At 50.1% G+C, this 18,503-nt stretch overlaps 10 protein-coding genes across 10 annotated transcripts; 7 read left to right on the plus strand and 3 right to left on the minus strand.

Annotated features, from left to right (window-relative positions):
* The first annotated feature begins 52 nt into the window (after window positions 1-52).
* On the plus strand, window positions 53-1,773 carry BDZ99DRAFT_434551 (uncharacterized protein). Its single transcript, XM_033717448.1, has 2 exons — window positions 53-83; window positions 272-1,773. Exon 2 carries the CDS (start codon window positions 325-327, stop codon window positions 1,450-1,452), a length of 1,128 nt encoding a protein of 375 aa, XP_033581707.1. The 5' UTR covers window positions 53-83; window positions 272-324; the 3' UTR covers window positions 1,453-1,773.
* A 184-nt stretch (window positions 1,774-1,957) lies between these two features.
* On the plus strand, window positions 1,958-2,635 carry BDZ99DRAFT_458735 (uncharacterized protein). The gene is made up of 2 exons (XM_033718985.1): window positions 1,958-2,413; window positions 2,468-2,635. The coding sequence occupies exons 1-2, from the start codon at window positions 1,972-1,974 to the stop codon at window positions 2,566-2,568; spliced, it is 543 nt and encodes a 180-aa protein (XP_033581708.1). The 5' UTR covers window positions 1,958-1,971; the 3' UTR covers window positions 2,569-2,635.
* A 313-nt stretch (window positions 2,636-2,948) lies between these two features.
* BDZ99DRAFT_515520 (uncharacterized protein) lies at window positions 2,949-5,040 on the plus strand (the record flags this gene model as incomplete). Its single annotated transcript, XM_033724979.1, has 5 exons — window positions 2,949-3,091; window positions 3,155-3,711; window positions 3,797-3,841; window positions 3,896-4,137; window positions 4,420-5,040. 5 exons carry the CDS (start codon window positions 2,949-2,951, stop codon window positions 5,038-5,040), a joined length of 1,608 nt encoding a protein of 535 aa, XP_033581709.1.
* Window positions 5,041-5,928: 888 nt separating this feature from the next.
* BDZ99DRAFT_485343 (amidohydrolase 2) lies at window positions 5,929-7,208 on the plus strand (the record flags this gene model as incomplete). The annotated part of the gene is made up of 4 exons (XM_033722702.1): window positions 5,929-5,980; window positions 6,036-6,540; window positions 6,574-6,704; window positions 6,763-7,208. 4 exons carry the CDS (start codon window positions 5,929-5,931, stop codon window positions 7,206-7,208), a joined length of 1,134 nt encoding a protein of 377 aa, XP_033581710.1.
* Window positions 7,209-7,645: 437 nt separating this feature from the next.
* BDZ99DRAFT_370251 (uncharacterized protein) lies at window positions 7,646-8,142 on the plus strand (the record flags this gene model as incomplete). The annotated part of the gene is made up of 2 exons (XM_033714805.1): window positions 7,646-7,973; window positions 8,084-8,142. Coding segments are annotated over 2 exons (387 nt in total), but the record flags the coding sequence as incomplete, so codon positions are not given.
* A 460-nt stretch (window positions 8,143-8,602) lies between these two features.
* On the plus strand, window positions 8,603-9,800 carry BDZ99DRAFT_184128 (uncharacterized protein). The gene has a single exon (XM_033713075.1). The coding sequence runs from the start codon at window positions 8,957-8,959 to the stop codon at window positions 9,443-9,445; it is 489 nt and encodes a 162-aa protein (XP_033581712.1). The 5' UTR covers window positions 8,603-8,956; the 3' UTR covers window positions 9,446-9,800.
* A 742-nt stretch (window positions 9,801-10,542) lies between these two features.
* BDZ99DRAFT_548855 (uncharacterized protein) lies at window positions 10,543-13,101 on the minus strand (the record flags this gene model as incomplete). The annotated part of the gene is made up of 2 exons (XM_033726940.1): window positions 10,543-12,631; window positions 12,800-13,101. The coding sequence occupies 2 exons, from the start codon at window positions 13,099-13,101 to the stop codon at window positions 10,606-10,608; spliced, it is 2,328 nt and encodes a 775-aa protein (XP_033581713.1). The 3' UTR covers window positions 10,543-10,605.
* Window positions 13,102-13,691: 590 nt separating this feature from the next.
* Window positions 13,692-15,490, minus strand: BDZ99DRAFT_566695 (cytochrome P450; the record flags this gene model as incomplete). The annotated part of the gene is made up of 4 exons (XM_033727616.1): window positions 15,071-15,490; window positions 14,119-14,995; window positions 13,902-14,062; window positions 13,692-13,851 (listed from the first exon to the last, which is right to left on the minus strand). The coding sequence occupies exons 1-4, from the start codon at window positions 15,343-15,345 to the stop codon at window positions 13,692-13,694; spliced, it is 1,473 nt and encodes a 490-aa protein (XP_033581714.1). The 5' UTR covers window positions 15,346-15,490.
* A 538-nt stretch (window positions 15,491-16,028) lies between these two features.
* On the plus strand, window positions 16,029-17,947 carry BDZ99DRAFT_485346 (MFS general substrate transporter; the record flags this gene model as incomplete). Its single annotated transcript, XM_033722703.1, has 5 exons — window positions 16,029-16,208; window positions 16,265-16,345; window positions 16,401-16,949; window positions 17,031-17,331; window positions 17,391-17,947. The coding sequence occupies 5 exons, from the start codon at window positions 16,029-16,031 to the stop codon at window positions 17,945-17,947; spliced, it is 1,668 nt and encodes a 555-aa protein (XP_033581715.1).
* A 74-nt stretch (window positions 17,948-18,021) lies between these two features.
* Window positions 18,022-18,481, minus strand: BDZ99DRAFT_184171 (uncharacterized protein). The gene has a single exon (XM_033713076.1). It carries the CDS (start codon window positions 18,368-18,370, stop codon window positions 18,095-18,097), a length of 276 nt encoding a protein of 91 aa, XP_033581716.1. The 5' UTR covers window positions 18,371-18,481; the 3' UTR covers window positions 18,022-18,094.
* Window positions 18,482-18,503: the final 22 nt, after the last annotated feature.

The raw sequence follows: 18,503 nt of genomic DNA on the forward strand, positions 1-18,503 counted from the left end.
GACAACACTTCCGAACTTCTTCTAACTATCACTCCATCACTACTCCAGATCGCAAAGTCAAACTCACCTACCTACTGTAAAGCGTAAGTAAGCATTCTCTTGCCTGTCTACGATGAATAAATCTCCGATATATTCTCCATGTTTTCATCTTGCATCGTCATCGCTGTCACGATCATATCAATCTCCTATCGTTTCATCACGACCACTCCAATCTAAGCCCGTAGAGCAGTTGATATTGGGGGTTATCCTATACATTTCTAACAAGCCTTAGCTTCCAAAGAGCCATACCCCTAGTGAATAGAGTCGCATCCACACGCATCCACCATGCCACCCAAACGCACCTCCCGATCTCAAAGAAAAACCAATCCAACCCACGACACTTCCCAAGACGAAGCATCCAGCAAACCAAGACCCAAAGTTGCAAAGTCAACGTCTACCAAAGCTGCCCCAAATGCCGAATCCCTCACTAAATCACCAACCCATTTCACAATCCCCAACCCCTCCAAACCAACCGCCAAACCAATCCACTGCCTCCACCACTGTCCTTCTAACACTAGTCCGTCTCTAATCTTCACCCACGGCGCCGGCGGTGACCTCTCCGCCCCCGCCGTCGTCGACTTCTCAACCGGATTCACGGAAACATCCCCACTGCTCTGCTTCGAAGGGAGCAGTAACCTCGCCTCCCGCGCTGCCGCATTCGCCGCTGTCATCGCGAACGAGGAGTCATCTACTAACGGCTTCGCGGGCGCGTTGGGTGGGCGCAGCCTAGGCGCTCGCGCGACGGTGGTTGCGGCCACCGCGTTATTGAAAGGAGGAGGCGAAGGACCGCTGCGTTTGGTGCTGGTGAGCTATCCGCTGAATGGGCCGAAGGGGGCTGTAAGAGACGAGATTCTGCTAGCGTTGCCGAAGGAGGTTGAGTTGCTCTTTATTAGTGGGAGCAGGGACGGGATGTGTGATCTTGCGCAGCTAAATGAGGTGAGAGCGAGGATGGAAGCGAAAAGTTGGCTAGTTGTGGTGAGGGGGGCGGATCATGGGATGCATGTTACGCCGAAGACGGCGACGGCTGCCGTTGGAGAAGAGACGGGGAGGGTGGCGGCGGCATGGTTGGGCGGAGAGATGCAATTTCTGCCGGATGTCGAGATTAGGTGGGATCAGGAGGAGGGGCAGGTCACTAGGGGGCAGTACGGCGAGGAGGATGACGTCCCGGCGTCGAATAGAAAGGCGAAAGATAAGCTTGTCACGAAGAAGGGGGATGTACCACTTGCGCGGGCAAGGAAGTCGGAAGCAATGCCATCCAAGGACGCCAAAGTCTCGACAGAGCAGCCGGACAAAGATGGGAAGCCGATTAAAAAACGGAAAAGCGCTGCCAATGATCTGGAAACCTCAACGCCTGCTTCAACCCCTTCTGGAAATGCGAGATCCTCGAAACGGAAGAATAGGGCCACAAATTGAACACCTCAACCAAAGACTCAATATGCCCGGAATCGAGGTCGTACGTCCCTCATGCTATCAAAGCTTCAAGCTGGCGTTCCTCTTGATTGCAGACCGTAGTAAAATCACCGGTGGGGAAACTTTAGGCTCTTGTAAGACCAGTAAAACTCTCGAATATGACCCCAGTGAACTGGAATATCGTCGCAGCGTGCTCATAGCTACTAATAACGCCCATTGAGTACCTAAACAACGGACTCTCATCCCCCATCTCCGCCAACTGCTCATCCGTATACTTTTCCCTGACCTCTTCAACCGGAATAGCAGCTCTCTTAGCATTGATGTGCTTCAGGATAAAATAATAAAAGACAGGCCAGATGATGCCAAACACACAAAGCATGGAGATGTTGACTCCAAACCCGACCTGACCACCCGAGTGAGAACTAATCAATTGCTGTAGGTAAGACAGTCGTATTAACGCCAAAGGTCTTCCTATCATGGCTCAGGAAGCGACTTGAAGATCGTGGCGTGAAATTCAAAAGAATGAATCTAGACTCTCTCTCCGACACAAGATCACAGGGCCACGATATTCTCGTGAATGCTAGTGGCTCTGGCCCCAGGTTTTTGACCGACATACAAGATCAGAAAATGCAATATGTCCGAGGACAAACTGTACGCGTAAAGACCAGCTACGACAAAATATTCATGCGGCACGGGAAGGACTACACCTATGTTATTCCTCGCCTCGACGGAACGGCAGTCCTCAGAGGTATCGAGCAAGTAGGCAAAACGGATACGTCACTTGATATGGATATTCAAAAAGACATCGTGAGGCGTGTACATAAGGACTTGCCAAATAGCTTCCCACTGAAGCTGGCGGACTACGACGTCGTTGGCCACAACGTCGGCTTACGACCGTATAGAGAGACGGGTGTGCGCATCGAGAAAGAAATTCTTAATGGAGAGAAGGTTGTTCATGCTTACGGTGAGTCTCCAACTCCAGATAAGGAGTCGGCAAGCAGCTGACATGAATTCGCAGGTGTTGCCGGTGGTGGTTATTTGTTCTCTTTCGGCCTAGCTAGGGCTGCAAGGGACTTGGTGGATGAGTTCGTGTATCAGTCGCCCTTAGCAAAGCTATGAGATTGTGTCTAGCGGACTTTTTGAGGCCTTCCCGATAGCAGTCGCAATTTTCGAGCACCCCCTAGACACATGATGTTCGGTGATCAGTTTTTTCTATCTATCGAAGTACATATCTTTCGAAATTCGTGAAGTACGGCACGCTGAAGTGAATCATGACATGCAGCCAGACGATTTAGTCAAAATATGGCTGCACATTGGATGCTTACGAGCGCCACCGTCACTGCAGTGTCAAGTGATGAGAGGATCCCACGGGCGAACAGATGCACTAGACATCGATCTCACTTTGTTGTTCAAGTCAGGGCAATATCTGGAGTCTCGCTGCGGATGCTGACTCATCAGGACGACCTTATCTTCGACTTCTTGGGACAACCCTTTCCACCATGCATAAGACAGCTGCCCTCGAGTTGAAAGGCGAAGAATATGTCCCCAAAAGCGCCTGTAATGAATCATCCGACTTCAATGCTCTCAGGAAGAGGGCACGGCCACGTGTGCCAATCGAACAGCGAAAAAGTGCTAAGCAGGCGTATGTGATCGTCCAAGCAGAATTGAGATTCAATAAAACTTGACTAACTCTCCCTCAATCAAGCTACAAGAACTGCCGACAGAAGAAAAAGAATTGTTCGGGAGGCATGCCATGTGAAAGGTGTGCTAAGGAGGACCGACTGTGTGAATTAGGCCAGGACTCGCGCTTGGCCACTGTGAAGATGGACGAATCTCGAGTCCATTTGACCAAGACTCAAAGGTTTAACTGTATGGAAAGAGTCCTGACCCGCATTCTTGGTGTTTCATCCATCTCAGATGACGAGCTGGTAGGCATGGCATCACATCAAAGACATCCTAATATTTCACCCAATAGCGAGACGAATTCAGGCGGAAAAGAACTCATAATGAGTATCGAGGACGGGTCTCTACAGAAATTCTCCATGAGTCTGGAGAACAAGCTGTCTCGTGACTCCACAGACCAAGCAGTAGGGGCCGAGGAGCCGCGACAGGTGAACGCTTTGGGTTCATCGCCAAAAGAACATTCTATATCTCGACAATCGCCATCAAGCCGCTCACTTTCTATTCAATCATCGCTGTCCATTCTTGCTAGTCGAGAGATGGCAAACCGCCTAGTTCACATATCCGTCAATTACGTGCAATGTAAGAACTTTTTTCGTGCAGGAAAGTTGGCTGCACGGAAAACTTGACTTATTATATTCCACGTCCTTCAATCTAACAGCGAAAGACATCCCAGTAGTTGCTATTGTCTTCATGATTCTTGCGATGGGAAGTCAGTTCTACAACATGCAGTCATTTCCCAAGTAGTCGACTAACGCCACCGAAGAAATCGCTATTGAGGCGCTCGGGAATAGCCTCTATCAGGAGACTACCAGTATCCTAGGGAAAGTTGTACAGGCAGGAACTTTCGAGAGCGTACAGGCTTGCATGATGCTCTCGGTCTATTACTTCCCCATAGATATGCCCGGCTTAGCGTTTACCCATCTTGGGCTTGCTTTGCATCTTGCGATCAAGAACGGAATGCACAGAAAAGACTACGGCCTCACTTTAGGGCAGGTGGAGCGAGAGGTGCACGTGCGAGTCTGGTGGTCGTTGTATACTTTTTACCAGAGAGCAGGATGCTATCACGGCCACCCGAAAGCACTTTCTCACGCCGATGTCGATGTGCAGAAGCCTCGCATGATCCAGAACTTAGAGCCTATCAATAGTGCCTCGAACTTCCGCAACTAGGTGGATCTAATCGACATCACTCTCTTACCTGAAGACTCGGCGAATGAAATGTTAGTGTTTGGTCCATCCTCGTCCTCTAGCGCTAACATCTGGTAAAGCGTACAATTAAGATGAAGCCAGAGCGCTGCACATTTGGCAAACCTACTCACGCTGCGACATAAGCTTGTCGCTCTGAGGGAGTCTCTGCCAACACTGCCCAACACCGAACAGCAAGGCATTCAAGTCGATCTTCTGCGGCTCGACATCCACGTCCATTTACACTACTGGCAGTCTCGCGCGTTCCTAGGCCGTCCTTTCATCCTCGGGAATGACGCCGTTTCAAACCGCCGAGAGAGCGATAGTCGTCAGCACCTAGAAGTATCAGCAAGCGAAGATGTTGGCTCCGGTCTTGCCTTACTTTCCCCAGACTCCATCTCTGCAGCCATTCAAAAAATCCGGCTCTGTCAGCTCATACACAACAAAATCGGCCTTGCGCGAGCGTCATACGCCACCGAATTCACGTGCTGTCGCGCCGCAATGCTCGTCCTGATTGCGAGCAGCCTCAATCCTAAACGTCATGATTTGAGTAGTGAACTAAACCTTGGTCTGGACCTTATAAAGGTGTTGTCTGGTGGTCACGGCCAGGCCAGCTCTGAAGCGAGCGTCATCGTGGTCTTGCAAAGGGCGATCCGTAGGCTTTGGAAATCGGAGCGAGCTGAGAGGAGTAAAGTCACATCGCCAACGATGGTAGAGACAGCATAAGAGATCACTATGAGCAATGGGCTTCGCTTTGGAACCAACCCGGCACTTCGCCCGCGGATACCATGACTTCAACTATACCATTAGAACTAGCGGCCACTTCGCCCAGCTTTCAGTACATGTCCGGCCAAAATGGATCTGGCCAGGACGTCGATCTTTCTCTGGACTTCGACTTTTCTGTTAATGTTGAGATGGCCATATGGAACGACCCTTTTGGATTCCGACTCGAGTTGACGGAGTTCAGCACTTTTCCGGGTTTGGATTTCTAAAGTCAACAGGCTACAAAGCACTTGATCGATTTAGAGCCACCACTGTATTCAGCCTGGCCGAAGTCGTCTCCCGACACCTGAACATCTAAGAATTCCCTGGTTGTTTACTACACCGCTCACAGCGCAGAAGAGAGTTAGCATGTATTCGTCAACTCTAGAGGATCTAAGAGAGGTTGTGGCATTGATCATAATTCCGGCGGCATCCCTAATTCTGCTTAAGGAACTATATAGTAACATGTAACTATCAATTATATATGAAGGTTAACTAGTTACTTGATTACTTGATTATATAATTAATTAGCCCCTTTAATAACCTATTAACAAAAGATGCGCTGAGCAAAATAGTATCACAAAACCACCCTACCTTAGATCTAAAGTTTTCGAGGTTCAAGAGCGCTGCATGACACCTAGAATCGAAGTATGTGGTACATGAAGCATGAACCAATCAGTGGCTCTGAAAGCGCTGTCGTCTCGGGCCTGCAGGCAGGTACAACGTCAACGTCATCTCACATCAACAAGCAACATCCATCAGACACCATTATCCACCGTTACTCAGAACTCTACTTATACAGAGCTCTTAATATTCCAGTACTTCTCATAAACGTCTACGCCTACTCGCACAATGAAGTTCTCATCACCAGACGTGAGTAAGATTTCCCAAAATGCCGAGAGCGGTAAGTATCGTCCGAACTCTGATTCCAAGTTCTAATAAATCTGACAAGGACGCAGATGACATAGACCTGAAGTCTCTTCACTTCCTTGAGGAAGTACTCGCATCAATCGAAGAGCTCTCCGACCCCGCCGTCCGTAACCAGGACTTCCCGGACTTCTCTCAGTGTACCCGCATCGACACGCACACGCATCCCGTGCCCGATTGGTACCGCAAGCTCTCACCTCTCGCCGCTGGCCGCGATACGCCGTCATGGTCCCCGTCTGCCCATCTGAAATTCATGCACGAGAATAAAATCACCCGCAGCATCGTCTGCATCTCAACGCCCCAGGCAAACCTATTCCCAGATGATAAGACGAGAACAGTTGCACTGGCTCGCGTGCTCAACGAGTTCTGCGCTGAAGTAGTACGTTGCTATCCAGACCGGTTCTCCTTCATGGCTGTGGTACCTCTCCCGTACACAGATTGGGCTGTGAGAGAGGCGAAGTATGCGCTTGAGGAGTTGGGAGCAATTGGTGTGGGGGTCATGACAAACCACGACGGGCTTTACCCCGGAGACGAAAGGTTTGCGGAGTTCTGGAACTATCTAGGGGGAAGGGGGCCTATCGACGTGCGTCGGAAAAGAGAGATCGTGTTTGTGCACCCGACGGACCCCGTGATTAGGATTGATAGGGCTCAAAAACTCCCCATATCTTCGAGTGAAGGGAAACTGGTATCTTCTAATCCAGGTAAGCGCATACTTTTTCCTATGAACTCAGGTGTGATTCTATGCTAATGTGATCGAAGCACCATTCCGCTCCGGTCTTGGCGAATTCTACTTCGAGACTGCACGCGCGATATCGAGCCTGACAGCGTCTACCACTATCCACGACAATCCGAGTCTCCATTTCCGAATCTCCCACGGTGCGGGAGCTTTCCCGTGCATAGCGGATCGCTTTCTACTTGGATTCCCGGAGCTTGAGAAGAAATCACGAAAGATGTATACCGAAAGGTTCTGGTACGACAGCGCTGGGCCTGTCTATCCTCGTCAGATCAGGGGGCTGCTGGCTTATGACATCCCTGTGGACCAGATGGTGTTTGGAACGGACTATCCATATGGCATAGGCTTCTGGGATGTTAAAGCCAATATCAATGGGCTGGCCAATGCCCACTTTCTGAGTAATGAGGAGAAAGAAGCTGTCTTTCATGAGAATGCAAAGGCGTTGTGGAAGGGTAAGGTTGAGGGGTTCTAAGGTCGCAAATGATCGAAGTCATCGATGATATGAATAATCCAGAAGATCAGGACTTTATGAGAAATGAATGGAGAACCACATGATAGGACTAAGTAGTTTAAAAGTACAAGTTAATGGAGGGTGATAAGAGAGAGGAAGTTTACATCATCCCAGATTTAGCTTAGCGTCAGCTTAGTCATTAGCGCTAACCCGCCTTCACGTTCCAAAACTTTCGAGCCTCCAGCCAACTCCAAAGCAATGTCAGTGGTATTCCAACCCTCCAATTGACCTCACACATTGCCCATATACCTACCATGGACTCCCCCCTCCTCCTCCGCCAGCTCCTCCGAGCCCCCTCATCGCCCCTAACCCTCCTCTCCGCCCCCTCCCTCTCACGCTCCCGAAACCTCGCCCTCCTACGACTACGACCAACCACTGCCACACGCTCCGTCGCCTCCCTACCTCGCGTCGCTCAACCCAACTTCTGGGTTTCTATGCTTCCAAAGTTCTTGCGCCCCTCCACATCCACCTCCACCATGCCTAAACCGCCGAAATCGAAAGAGTGGAACCCAGCCACGCCGTACATCATCCTCGGGCTGTTCATTGGGTCGCAAGCTATCCAGACAATTTCGCTACGGAATGAGGTGGTCAATTTCACGCGGCGCGCGGATGCGAAGATAGGGTTATTGAGGGAGGTGGTGGAGAGGGTGAAGAGGGGCGAGGACGTGGATGTGGAGAGAGTGCTGGGATCGGGAGATGAGGCGAAGGAGAGGGAGTGGGAGGAGGGTGAGTGATATACTTTCATACATGGATATTTGGATTCCGGGTGGTTGGAGAGTTGAAAAAGTTCCGGGGCTCGTGTTATGGGATTGATCAATTGCTAACTATCTTGGTAGTGCTAAGGGAGATCGAAGAAGAAGAGGCACTGTTTCAATCGAGGAAGCGAAGGAAAGCGCTGAAGGATGCGGCTGCGGAGGAAGAGTTGGAGGTTGCGAAGAAGGAGGCTGAGCTGGAGAATATGGTGAAGGCTCAAAGCGTGGGGAAGCATAGGTTCTACTGAGGACATAGTCGAGGTAAGCCGACGCGGGAGGCCTTGGATCCACCCCATCTCATGGGCCGTCGTCGGCATGGCCCTCTGCGTGCAAGGCTTGGTCGCCAACAGCATCTACTTCATGGCTACCTACAGAACAGTGAAGAAGTCAGAATTCAAGGCCGAGGTCGTTCTCGCAGCGTTGGATGGGGCTTGGAGATGTAATTGAGGTGTATTTGTGGATGTATAACAACAACGTATTATATCATGCTTTGCCTTTAATATGGTATATGTTTTTTAGTACGTGAAACTGGTCCGCAGGCTCAAAGCTAGAACAAATTCTAGATTTCAAAAAAAGCCGCTAAAGCCTAACCCTACATTCAATCCACGCAAGCAACTCTTCTCAACCCTAGCAAGGAACATATCTCATGATTTTCGCGTGACTTTGTAACTTGGGATTTCGGTCTTTATCAAAGTCCGCTCCCCGATCGGCCCGTCTCCGAACCTCACTAACACTAGCGGCCGCATCCTAAGAGCATTTCGATTGGTCCGCTAAACGTCCCAACATCCTCGCTTCGGCCTTACGGCCTTAGAGCAACACCTCTTAAAGCTCACCTCCCCTCACGCTGCCTGACTACAAAAACAACAAAACCATACACCACACTACTCTCACAGGAGCACCTCAAATACCTCACTCTACCACCCACCACATAAATCCAATTACCCCACTCCTACCACAATGGCCGCCTCCAACACCGCTCTAGTCCCCTACCGCCCCATCACTACTGTCACAACCCGCTCCACCCCCCTCGGCCTCACCCGCGTCTTCACCGCCCAGACCGGCACCGCCATCGCCACCGAACTGCTCTACCGCCTCCTTTGGGACATCCTGCAGCGCGTCCTATCCTCACTCCAAGGCTTCGCCAGCAAGCGCCTCGACGCGCTCTCCGCGTACCTCGATCAGCGGAACCAAGAGCGGGAGGCGTTGCGGTTGGAGAAGTTGGCGAAGAAAGAGGAGGCGTTGGGGATTGTGGAGGCGGTGGAGAAGTTGGAGAGTGGGAAGAGGTGGAAGCACGCGATGGGTGGCTGGGCGGGGGGTGCCCCGGGAGCGGTGTGTCCGATGACGGGGGCGCCGGTTGGGGGGCCCGTGGGGCCGCCGTGGTGGGTTAAGAGTGCGGCACAAGGATGGACGGAGGCGGAGTGGAAGGTGCAGGCGATGGTGGATTGAGACAGGTTGCGGGATAATGCATAAGAGGAATATTGGATTGGAACAGGAGGCAAAGGCGACTGAATATTAGGGAGGATATACGTCTCTCGAACGGTGGACTCTGCCCCTAGGCTTTGGCAGCTTGCGAACAAGATCATGGGTCCGCTGGGGCTACAATGCTTCCATGTCGGATTCATTGACAAGCGTCTGATTTGCAGTCGAAGTCAAAAGCATACCCGCCGTGGTGCTGTTTTGCGTTGTCAAATGACGACATTGGGATATGGCAAATCCTATCGAAGGACCCCTGGAACCTCTAGCTACACCCTGGACCCGGAGAGGATCTGAAAGTCTGATATCAGGCCCGGCAGATGAGCGATGAAGAACAAGACTTCAAATTTCGCTCCGATCCAAACGAAGGCGATGGGTCGTATCGTAGCGACAGAAGCATAGTAAAAGTTCCTCTGGACTCGACAATTTTCCATACTCTGCCAAGAGCTTGTGCGAGGTGTTTGAGTGCCGCTCTGTCGCAGAGGCACCCCAGAGGGATTCGGATATCACTCATAAGATACCTGCGGATCATATGTGTTTTATTCGCTCAAAAGGATATGACGTTATGAAGTCAACCAAATAGCAATAAAGATCCTCATGCTCTTACCCATGTATGCTTTCGACTTTATCCACTTGAAAGTTGATAGTTATGTCCGGATAGCGACCAGAGGTCGCCATCATAGATGTCAAGACAAAATCCGACCGCGATAGATATCTGTACACCTCTACGCTACTGCTTGAGGTGCCCACGGTACTTCCAGATTTCGAATCAGAAGAAATCTCATCATTTTGGACAATTGGTACACTCGCGAGCGCACCCCAGACAGTGTCAGAGGGGGGTGCACAAAGATCGGAACTGTGACCCGTTTCCCCAGGTTTCAGTGAGCGCGTTGGAGGCACTACAAGCACTGGCAGGAAGAATTCTAAGACGAGACACCGTATCAAAGGTGACTCAGAATTTCAAAGGTGCGTCTTGGTATCGAGCGTCTGGATTAGCAATATGCTAGTCGTGATGCTTGCGATAAAAAAGAATACACAGTACTGCCAGAACGAGTGTAAACAAAGGAGATAGTGCATCATCGAGCTAGTGATGTCTCTTAGGCATTCTCCGCTGGGGAATGACTAGTTTCCTCTTACGCCTCCTTCCGAGCGTCTCTTCCCCAGTCTGACCTAGTACTCATACCAGTCATCAATGCAAAAACGTCTCGGTCAATCACGTCTTCTAGACATCTCCAATACGTATACCTCTTTGCATCTTCCAAAACCATATCTGCCTGGTCGTTCTTATAAGCCTTAGAAAACGCTCTCAGCTGCCGGCAAGCTACGTCGCCATTCTTTGCCAGGTACTGTTTCATTACGTCCGTAACACCGAAGAGGGTTGACCCAAGGATCCATTCAACCATAATGCCGATGTGTGTGTCATCCATATCTTTGTCGCCGCCCGGCCATACGAATCTGCGGGGATTTTTGTCCCTGATCAGACGCATCAACTCGATGCAGCGTTGGTGCAGGCCAAAGTAGTTGAAATTTATGCGGGGCTCTTCACAAACCATCGCGTCCTTGATAGCTTGCAGGAATTGCAACCTCCCAATCTCGTGGGAGGTTTCCCACGCTTTCCGTTGGAGTGAGATGGATGTCTTTGCGAGGCCATGTTTCGTTGCCAAACTGAAGTTCTCAATCTCAGCTAGGAGCCAGCTGATACTCGGGACGTTTAGCACAGTTGGGCGGCATCCACAGTACTCATTTAGCAACATGTTTCCGGTACCGGCGTTTGATACTACAACCTCCGCGGGATTTCTTTTAGATGCCATTTCAAAGCTCTTCGATGACTGTGAGACTGTGTTGGGCCTCGCACCCATGAATATATCCTGTTCCCCGTAGACCCCAATGAAGATCTTCATATCGGGCCATGCTGGACACTTGGCCGTGGTGCGCTGAACCAGATTGTATAGATGGGCTAGCTGAATGCCGGTGGACCACTTATTGATGTAATGATAGCCAATAGATTCCGTCCGGATATTGATCACAAACATCATCAGGCCGCAGAGAACAGGATTTCGCTTGAAGTGCTCATGCTTCTCGAAGGTAGACCAGTACTTCTCTTGGTACTTTTCTTTCTTCTTCTCCCACACACCGTCGTCGATGATAAGCCACTGCACATTGTCATAAATGCTCTGGATGTAGGCAGCGCCATAGCAATTCTTTGGCCAGAAAGAGACTTCTGGAAGAGACTTGGAGAACTTCCAATGCTCTTCAGTAATCTTTTTGACACGAAGAGCAGAAAATTTAAGATCCCCAAACGCCTTCGTACTTTTGTGCGGCTGCGCCTGGTCATGCGGCAGCGTATGATAAACATCAAGGAATATCTGAGCCACAAACGAGAACCATAACAACGGCCTTCTATCCTGCGTGAAATGACCAAGACATTTGGTGATTTCGTCTAGGACAGGGAATGAAGGGTTCATTCCTACCAAAAAGCTGAACACTTCTAGGCATTGGTGAAGAATGGCTTGATCTTCGTTGAGGCGATCAAGAGCTAACATAGACTCTCGTCTGTTCTCCATCTTATGCGTGTTGGACAGTTTGTTCTTGAAGTATGGGAGAAAAAGTTCAGAAACTTCTGGCTCGTCGGGCAGCACAAGTTCCCCGTAGCCAAACAACATCAATTTAGTTGGGAGATAACACCAGGTTGCGACATCTTCCAACTCGAGTTCCCAGGGGTCTTTCCCGCGTGTTCTCGCAACCAAGTTGTAGATGCGAAGCTGTGCTATCTGCGACCCCGGCTTCGGTTCCCTGCATTCGAATTCAAATTCTGCTATCAAGCCTCTTGCAAGCTTCAAAGCAGTGTTTGTGACGACGGCGGCATTCATGAGATCGATCTTTCCATTGAGGTATTCTGACCAGCTCTCGCGTATGAATGCCCTGATATTTTGCAAGTCATCGAACAAGCAGAAGATGTGGAAAGTTCTGGGAGCCAGGAGCGAACGAAGGTTAGGACGTTTTCCTTCTAGACGCCCCATGTCGTTGTAGAAATCAAGTTCTTCAATCTCATACTGTATCGAGTCGTGATCTCCCGACTGCGCATTAGATGCGGGTTGCGTATCCTCAGTCGCTAGAGCGGCATATTGGTTGCGTAGCCATGCGTGGAGGTTTTCGCCACTATCGTTTTAAGGCTCAGATGGCGGTGGATTTGCAGTGCCGTTTTTCGGCTTGTCTGCCTTGCGCTCCAGTGTCTTGCAGACCGCTTCCATAGTTATAATAAAATGGGGATAACGACAGGCTCGACAGGCATTGATGGCGTGTTTGTATTTGTCTAGGCCTAGATACCAAATGCCGCAGCGCTTCCGCAGTGATAGTGCTCGTTTCATCTTTCCAAGAATTGTGGGAGGAACGTGGATCCCACGCTGGGTAACCATTTCGGCCACGAAGTCGAGGTTGAAGGCGTCGAGGGTGACGCTGACCGTGTTATCCTTCTTGGGGTCCGACTTTGCCATTTTGACGAAATCTTCTTGTTCGTCCCCTATCCTGATTAGCCATCTGATGACGCAATCTATGTCAGATTTGTAGCGCTTGTAGCTGCCGACCAAGTTGGCGACCTTGGGGGCCGTCGTGTCTGCGGGGTTGCTCATCGTAAAAATGATTGGGGTTATGGTGTTGGAAAGACATCGTGAAAAGATTGCCCAAGTACAAGATGGAAGTCATGAGCTTGAGGAAGTTGCAGTCGTGGCGTTTTGTCTGGCTTGTGAGCTACTGGAAGCAGCCACAATCGCCAGCAGTGTACTTCGTAGAGGTAGGGCAGTAGATACACGTGATCATAAGGCACCACTTCCTACCCTTGTGCCAACAATGTATTTGATGGAAGAAGGATAGAAGTATTCTGTCTATAAGAGGAAAGGCATTAGGTACTCTATTGAAGGATAGGGAGCTCCTTATCCTTGAATCCAAGGGTCACGTGCATCTACCGAGATCCAATCTAGTCCAGCTTGTCGCCAACTCTCGTACTTCGTACCTCACTCCATCACCACCTGTCCCCTACACATCACGTTGGACACGCGACGGCCATGCCAGAACAAGGACACGACTATGCACTCATTGAAGGAAGCTATTTCAAGTCATCGCGGCACGTGCGATGGAGAGCAGCACCAACAAATTGATGAGTTGGCATGCAGACCAACGATGTATTCTATCACTACAACGGTCGCTCATAACTAGAATCCATCTACACCGCCCTAGGGGTTACTCTCGTCATCAAAGGTGGTTTCTCCCATAGCACAAATGTTCGCGAGTCTCTGTCCCAATCGAAGTCGTCATCGTCGAGTTTGAAATCGAACAAAAAGACCAGCTTGGCTATCAGTATACGCAGTTCCATCCACGCCATGCTATTCAATCGGTCAGTAAATGAGCGTGGTATCTCAGACGCCAAACTTACTTCTGTCCCATGCAGGCTCGTGGTCCAAGTAGGAAAGGCTTGCTGGCGTCTAAGTTATCTGTGTTATTAGGCTCCATCCAGCGCTCTGGACGGTATTCGTAAGGATCTTTAAAGTTCTTGGGGTTGTGCGTAGTGCTCCACATATGAACTGCCACCGTGGTCTAAAATTATGCCTCATTACTCCAAATTACCTCACTTGAATTGATCGGGAACTTACTCCCTCTGGCACAAAATAGCCAGCAACGGTTTCTCCCCCGGCCGGAGCTTTGCGTGGCATGGCGATCGAGATTGGTGGATAGATTCTAAAAGCTTCATCGATGCATGCAGTAAGATATGTCAATGGCATCGCGGAGCGCGATGTTATCTCAGTCGAGGAAGTAAAGGTACATCTAACATCCCTTTTCAACTTCTCGTACGCTCTAGGTGTACGGCAAAGCCAGTAGGTCAAACCAGAAACTACCGTAGCTGTAGTCTCAGACCTTGCAATAACAAGAGCGTTCGCGTGGGCTGTCATTTCCCAGTCGGTGATACCAATTTCTTCTCGCTTCTTGAAGATGTAGCTAACGAAGTCCAGCCGATCATTCGGTCGATTCATACGCTCTAGGATCTTCCGTTTACTCTGCATGATGTGGATCTCAGCGCCCTCGGCGATATCCTTTGGTACGAGCCAACTCTGAATGCGCGGCAAGAAAGGAAGCTTGTGGATGGCAAAGTCGTACGCGTTCCACTTGATCATCATCATCAAGATAATGGTAATCCAGTTATCAGTCTTACGTGCCTCAAGGCTACCGAACGGCTCACCAGACGCGAGCTCGCCGAGAACATGGAACGTCGTCCAGTTGTAGAACATCTCAAGATCTATTAGGCCTTCGCGCGACTCGTCCAGGATTGCCGTCATAAGCATGTCCGCGTAGTGGATAACAATATCCTCCTGTTCGAAGAGAGCTTTCTGAGAGAAAGCATGCGACATCATCTTCCTGATTTGTGCATGCTCAACTGGATCGGAGGTGTTGACAATGTGCTTAGCTCGAATGGTGCCGTCGGTTGGGTAGAAGTGAGGGTTTTTCACGAAGATATTGGTACCTTTCCTGGGACTATACACATCTTTCTAGGCGTCTGCGCAAGCGAATGAAAGCTCGTTCGAGCCCCATCTAACGACATTGCCATACTTGTCGCGTAACTTCTTTATAGTGGTATGTGAGTGCCCGCTAATGACTGTCCCGGAGTAGAATAGGTTGGACACGATTGCTAATGGCGGCCCTGGGAATCTTGCAAGTGGATGAAAGCATACGATTCGTAAAGATTGACCGATGAAGAAGAGGAGGCAGGCGGTAAAAACGAGTATCGCGGCTTTCCCTGATGTTGGCTCATATAAAAGAGGTCTAACAGGACCATAGATGATGGAAGAAACGCTCATTTTGGCTTTAATGTCGTCTCCAAACATTAAAACCCCTTAGAAAGCCAGTGGCTCTACTTTGCATGGAATATATCGAGAGTCGCGACTAGCTCGGGTGTCAAATTCCGAAGATGCTAGACACAAGCATAGCGGACCACCGAATAGGTCGGACTCACAGTCCCGCTCATATGGGTAGAACTCCCTAAAGTTTTGTAATACTCTATATTGTTGTTAGCGGCTTCTTGGGATCAAGGCTCTACCCGAGCTCGAGTAACATCGCAATGACCCCGCATCTTCTTCGCTTACTCGTATCTACAGGGTAAAGAAGCATTTCGTATATACTGAACCGTGAAGTATCCCCACTTTGGGCCCCGGCTTCCCTAGACTTGAATAAACCTACCGCAATGCCAACGAGTCATGCGAAAGCTTATCCAAGTGACTTTCGTCGTTGAGCGATGCTAGCTAGCAACCTAGAGATCATTTCATCTCCGCTTTCAGGGACCATTATAGAGCTCTAGAACCACAACACGATGTCTCTCTTCTTCCAGAGCTCAAAAATGGATCCGGAACACATCTGCCTATGGAAAGGAGCTCCGATGACTGCGAAACAACGAGTGGATTATGCTACCATTTATATCCATTCCCTCAGGACACACATGACCACACTTCTCCAAGCACTCCCCAATCTCCTGGTCTCATATCGAACCTTTCATTCCTATCGTACCATCAGTATGGCGCAGGAAAAAACGTCACTAGAGAAAGCTGGCCACCTTGAATATACCCATCGCGAAGACGGAGTTGCTGCCGACGCGTGGCATCATGGTGTCGACGCAGAAAAGCTTCCAACAGGTTACTTCAGAAGCAGTTTTTTTCTGGGGACGATGCTTGCGAGCGGGCTAAGCGTATCTGCTGTGAGTATATATGCGATCATGGATAAAGATGTTGAAATGTTCACTAAAGCGATCAGGGTGTCGGAGGCTTTGCACTTGCTGCTCCGTTGCTTGCCACTATAAACGCTGAAATAGGACCGGATCCAGACATTGTTTGGGTATGTCTGTCATGCAGACCGAGCTCAGCATTGCAGTCTTCTCACGCAGTCCCAGGTTGCCCTTGTCTACACCATGACTCTTGCCATCGGGCAAGCTCTAGTTGGACGACTCTCTGACATTTTCGGTCGACGTTGGTTCTTCATCGGTGGCTCCTTCCTAGCCCTCATTGGATGCATCATTAGTGCGGTTGCACATAATGTTCCTGCACTCGTCGGCGGTACCGCTCTTATCGGCTTCGTAGCAGCGTCGCAGCTTTCCTACACGTTTGTGCTTGGGGAGTTAGTTCCGTTCAAGTTCCGCTTCATGAGCCTCGGATTCGTATACATCTGGGCGATCCCATTCTCAGGCTTTGGACCAGCATTAAGTTACGCACTCGTACAGCACCCGGGTCCGGGCTGGCGAAGCTGCTACTACCCCATGATCGTGATCAATGCGGCTGCCACGCCATGCTGGTTCCTCTTCTATCACCCTCCGACATTTCATATGAAGTACGCCGACCGCAAGTCACGATTGCAGGTCGTCAAGGACCTCGATTTCATCGGCTTGATACTTTTCATTGGAGGACTTTTGATCTTCTTGATGGGCCGCAGCTGGGGCGGCTCCGTTTATCCCTAGAAATCTGCGCACGTCATTGCTACTATCATCGTCGGCTTTATGACTTTGGTCATCTTCGCGCTTTATGAGAGTTTCATGCCCTTAAAGAAACCTCTGGTACCCATGCACCTCTTCCGGAATATGAAGTGGGTTTCTGTGGTCATGCTGGTCGTAGTAGGAGCCAGTGTTTACTACGCTTTCGCCATCATCTGGCCGACAATTATCTTCATGCTGTACATCAGCGGCCTCACATACGGCGGATGGCTTGCCTGCGTTACCAGGTGTGCCATCAACACCGGCCAGGTGTCGGGTGGTTGGTTGAGCAAACACGTTGGTCGTCAGAAGTGGCAGTTGGTGGCTTGTTCGATTGCCAGCTGTGCAATGCTCGGTGGTAGGCGAATCACCTTTCAAACACTACATTTGGAAGCAACGTACTCACACTCAAACTAGCGGCCGGCTGTGCTACCCCAAACAACAAGAACACCATCATCGGCTTACTCTTTGTCGGCTGTTTCTTCATTGGCTGGCTTGAGTCCGTCGGCCTCGCAATGACCGGTATCGTCATTGACGACCAGAACGAGATCGGAACAGCTGTAGACGTGGCCGGATCGATCCGCTCCGCCGTCTCCACTGTAGCTTCGACATTATACACAGTGGTCTTGACCAATCGCCTTGAAAAGACGATCCCAGCTGTCGTGCCGCCTGCTCTGGTAAAGGCAGGGCTTCCTGTAGCGTCGGTACCGAGTTTCTTGTCTGCTATCACCGTCGGTACACCTGCGGCTTTTGCCGCGGTTGATGGCTTGACAGATGCGATCGAGCTTGCGGGAATCACTGCGTATAAGCCAGCGAGTAGTCAAGCATACCGCACCGTCATGCTAGTTACTATCGCTTTTTTAGGCTTGGGCTTGTTTTTCAGCTTCTGGGCTCCAAATGTCGATGAGCTGATGACGAATAGGGTATCTCAAACCTTGCACAAGCGGAAAGATGAGAACGTTGTAGGAGCGTGACGATGGTGCGATATTGTACAGGACTCGGGAGAACTCAAATATCCTCAATTCTCAGCAATATCTCAGCGTGCACTATAATGGTTCGTATTTGATGCTTACTAGTCTAGCTAATGGCGCCGAAGAGTGTATTCCACGTTCGGTCGACTCTCAAACCTCGACTCTCATGACCAAACACGTTGAGGTATCGAAACACTCATGCGCCCAGATAAGAGCGTAACATGGAGTCGGAACCGACACTGCGCATAAGATGAGGGGTTCCTGGATTGCGGGTAAGCGACGACGCATGCGGAGGTAAGCAAGAGGAGAGGAGGAATTAGCGGCCTCTACGATGGATTGGTCGGAACTTTTTGCCCTTCGTACAAAGGTAGAATACCGCAGACTTCTCAAACCCCCTCCTCCTGCGGCTCCGCATTGCATCCGCATCCTTAACCCAAGTGTGGGGAACCATATGATCCTTGCGAAGTCACGTGATGGATTAGCAACATTCGAAAGAAGTGTCGACTTTGCGGATGCGTACGAATTTCTGGTAGATAAATGAGCGGTTTGTCCCTATTCA

This window comes from Mytilinidion resinicola (assembly GCF_010093595.1).
Source record: "Mytilinidion resinicola strain CBS 304.34 unplaced genomic scaffold BDZ99scaffold_3, whole genome shotgun sequence".
NCBI lineage: Eukaryota > Fungi > Ascomycota > Dothideomycetes > Mytilinidiales > Mytilinidiaceae > Mytilinidion > Mytilinidion resinicola.

What these genes read in the sequence shown, in the direction of transcription:
- BDZ99DRAFT_434551 (XM_033717448.1), top strand. Translation starts at nt 325, where the DNA reads ATGCCACCCAAACGCACCTCCCGATCTCAAAGAAAAACCAATCCAACC.
- BDZ99DRAFT_458735 (XM_033718985.1), top strand. Translation starts at nt 1,972, where the DNA reads ATGAATCTAGACTCTCTCTCCGACACAAGATCACAGGGCCACGATATT. An exon ending in GAAGGTTGTTCATGCTTACG is followed by an intron (nt 2,414 to 2,467) that starts GTGAGTCTCCAA and finishes ATGAATTCGCAG; the next exon opens with GTGTTGCCGGTGGTGGTTAT.
- BDZ99DRAFT_184128 (XM_033713075.1), top strand. Translation starts at nt 8,957, where the DNA reads ATGGCCGCCTCCAACACCGCTCTAGTCCCCTACCGCCCCATCACTACT.
- BDZ99DRAFT_184171 (XM_033713076.1), bottom strand. Translation starts at nt 18,370, where the DNA reads ATGCGGATGCAATGCGGAGCCGCAGGAGGAGGGGGTTTGAGAAGTCTG.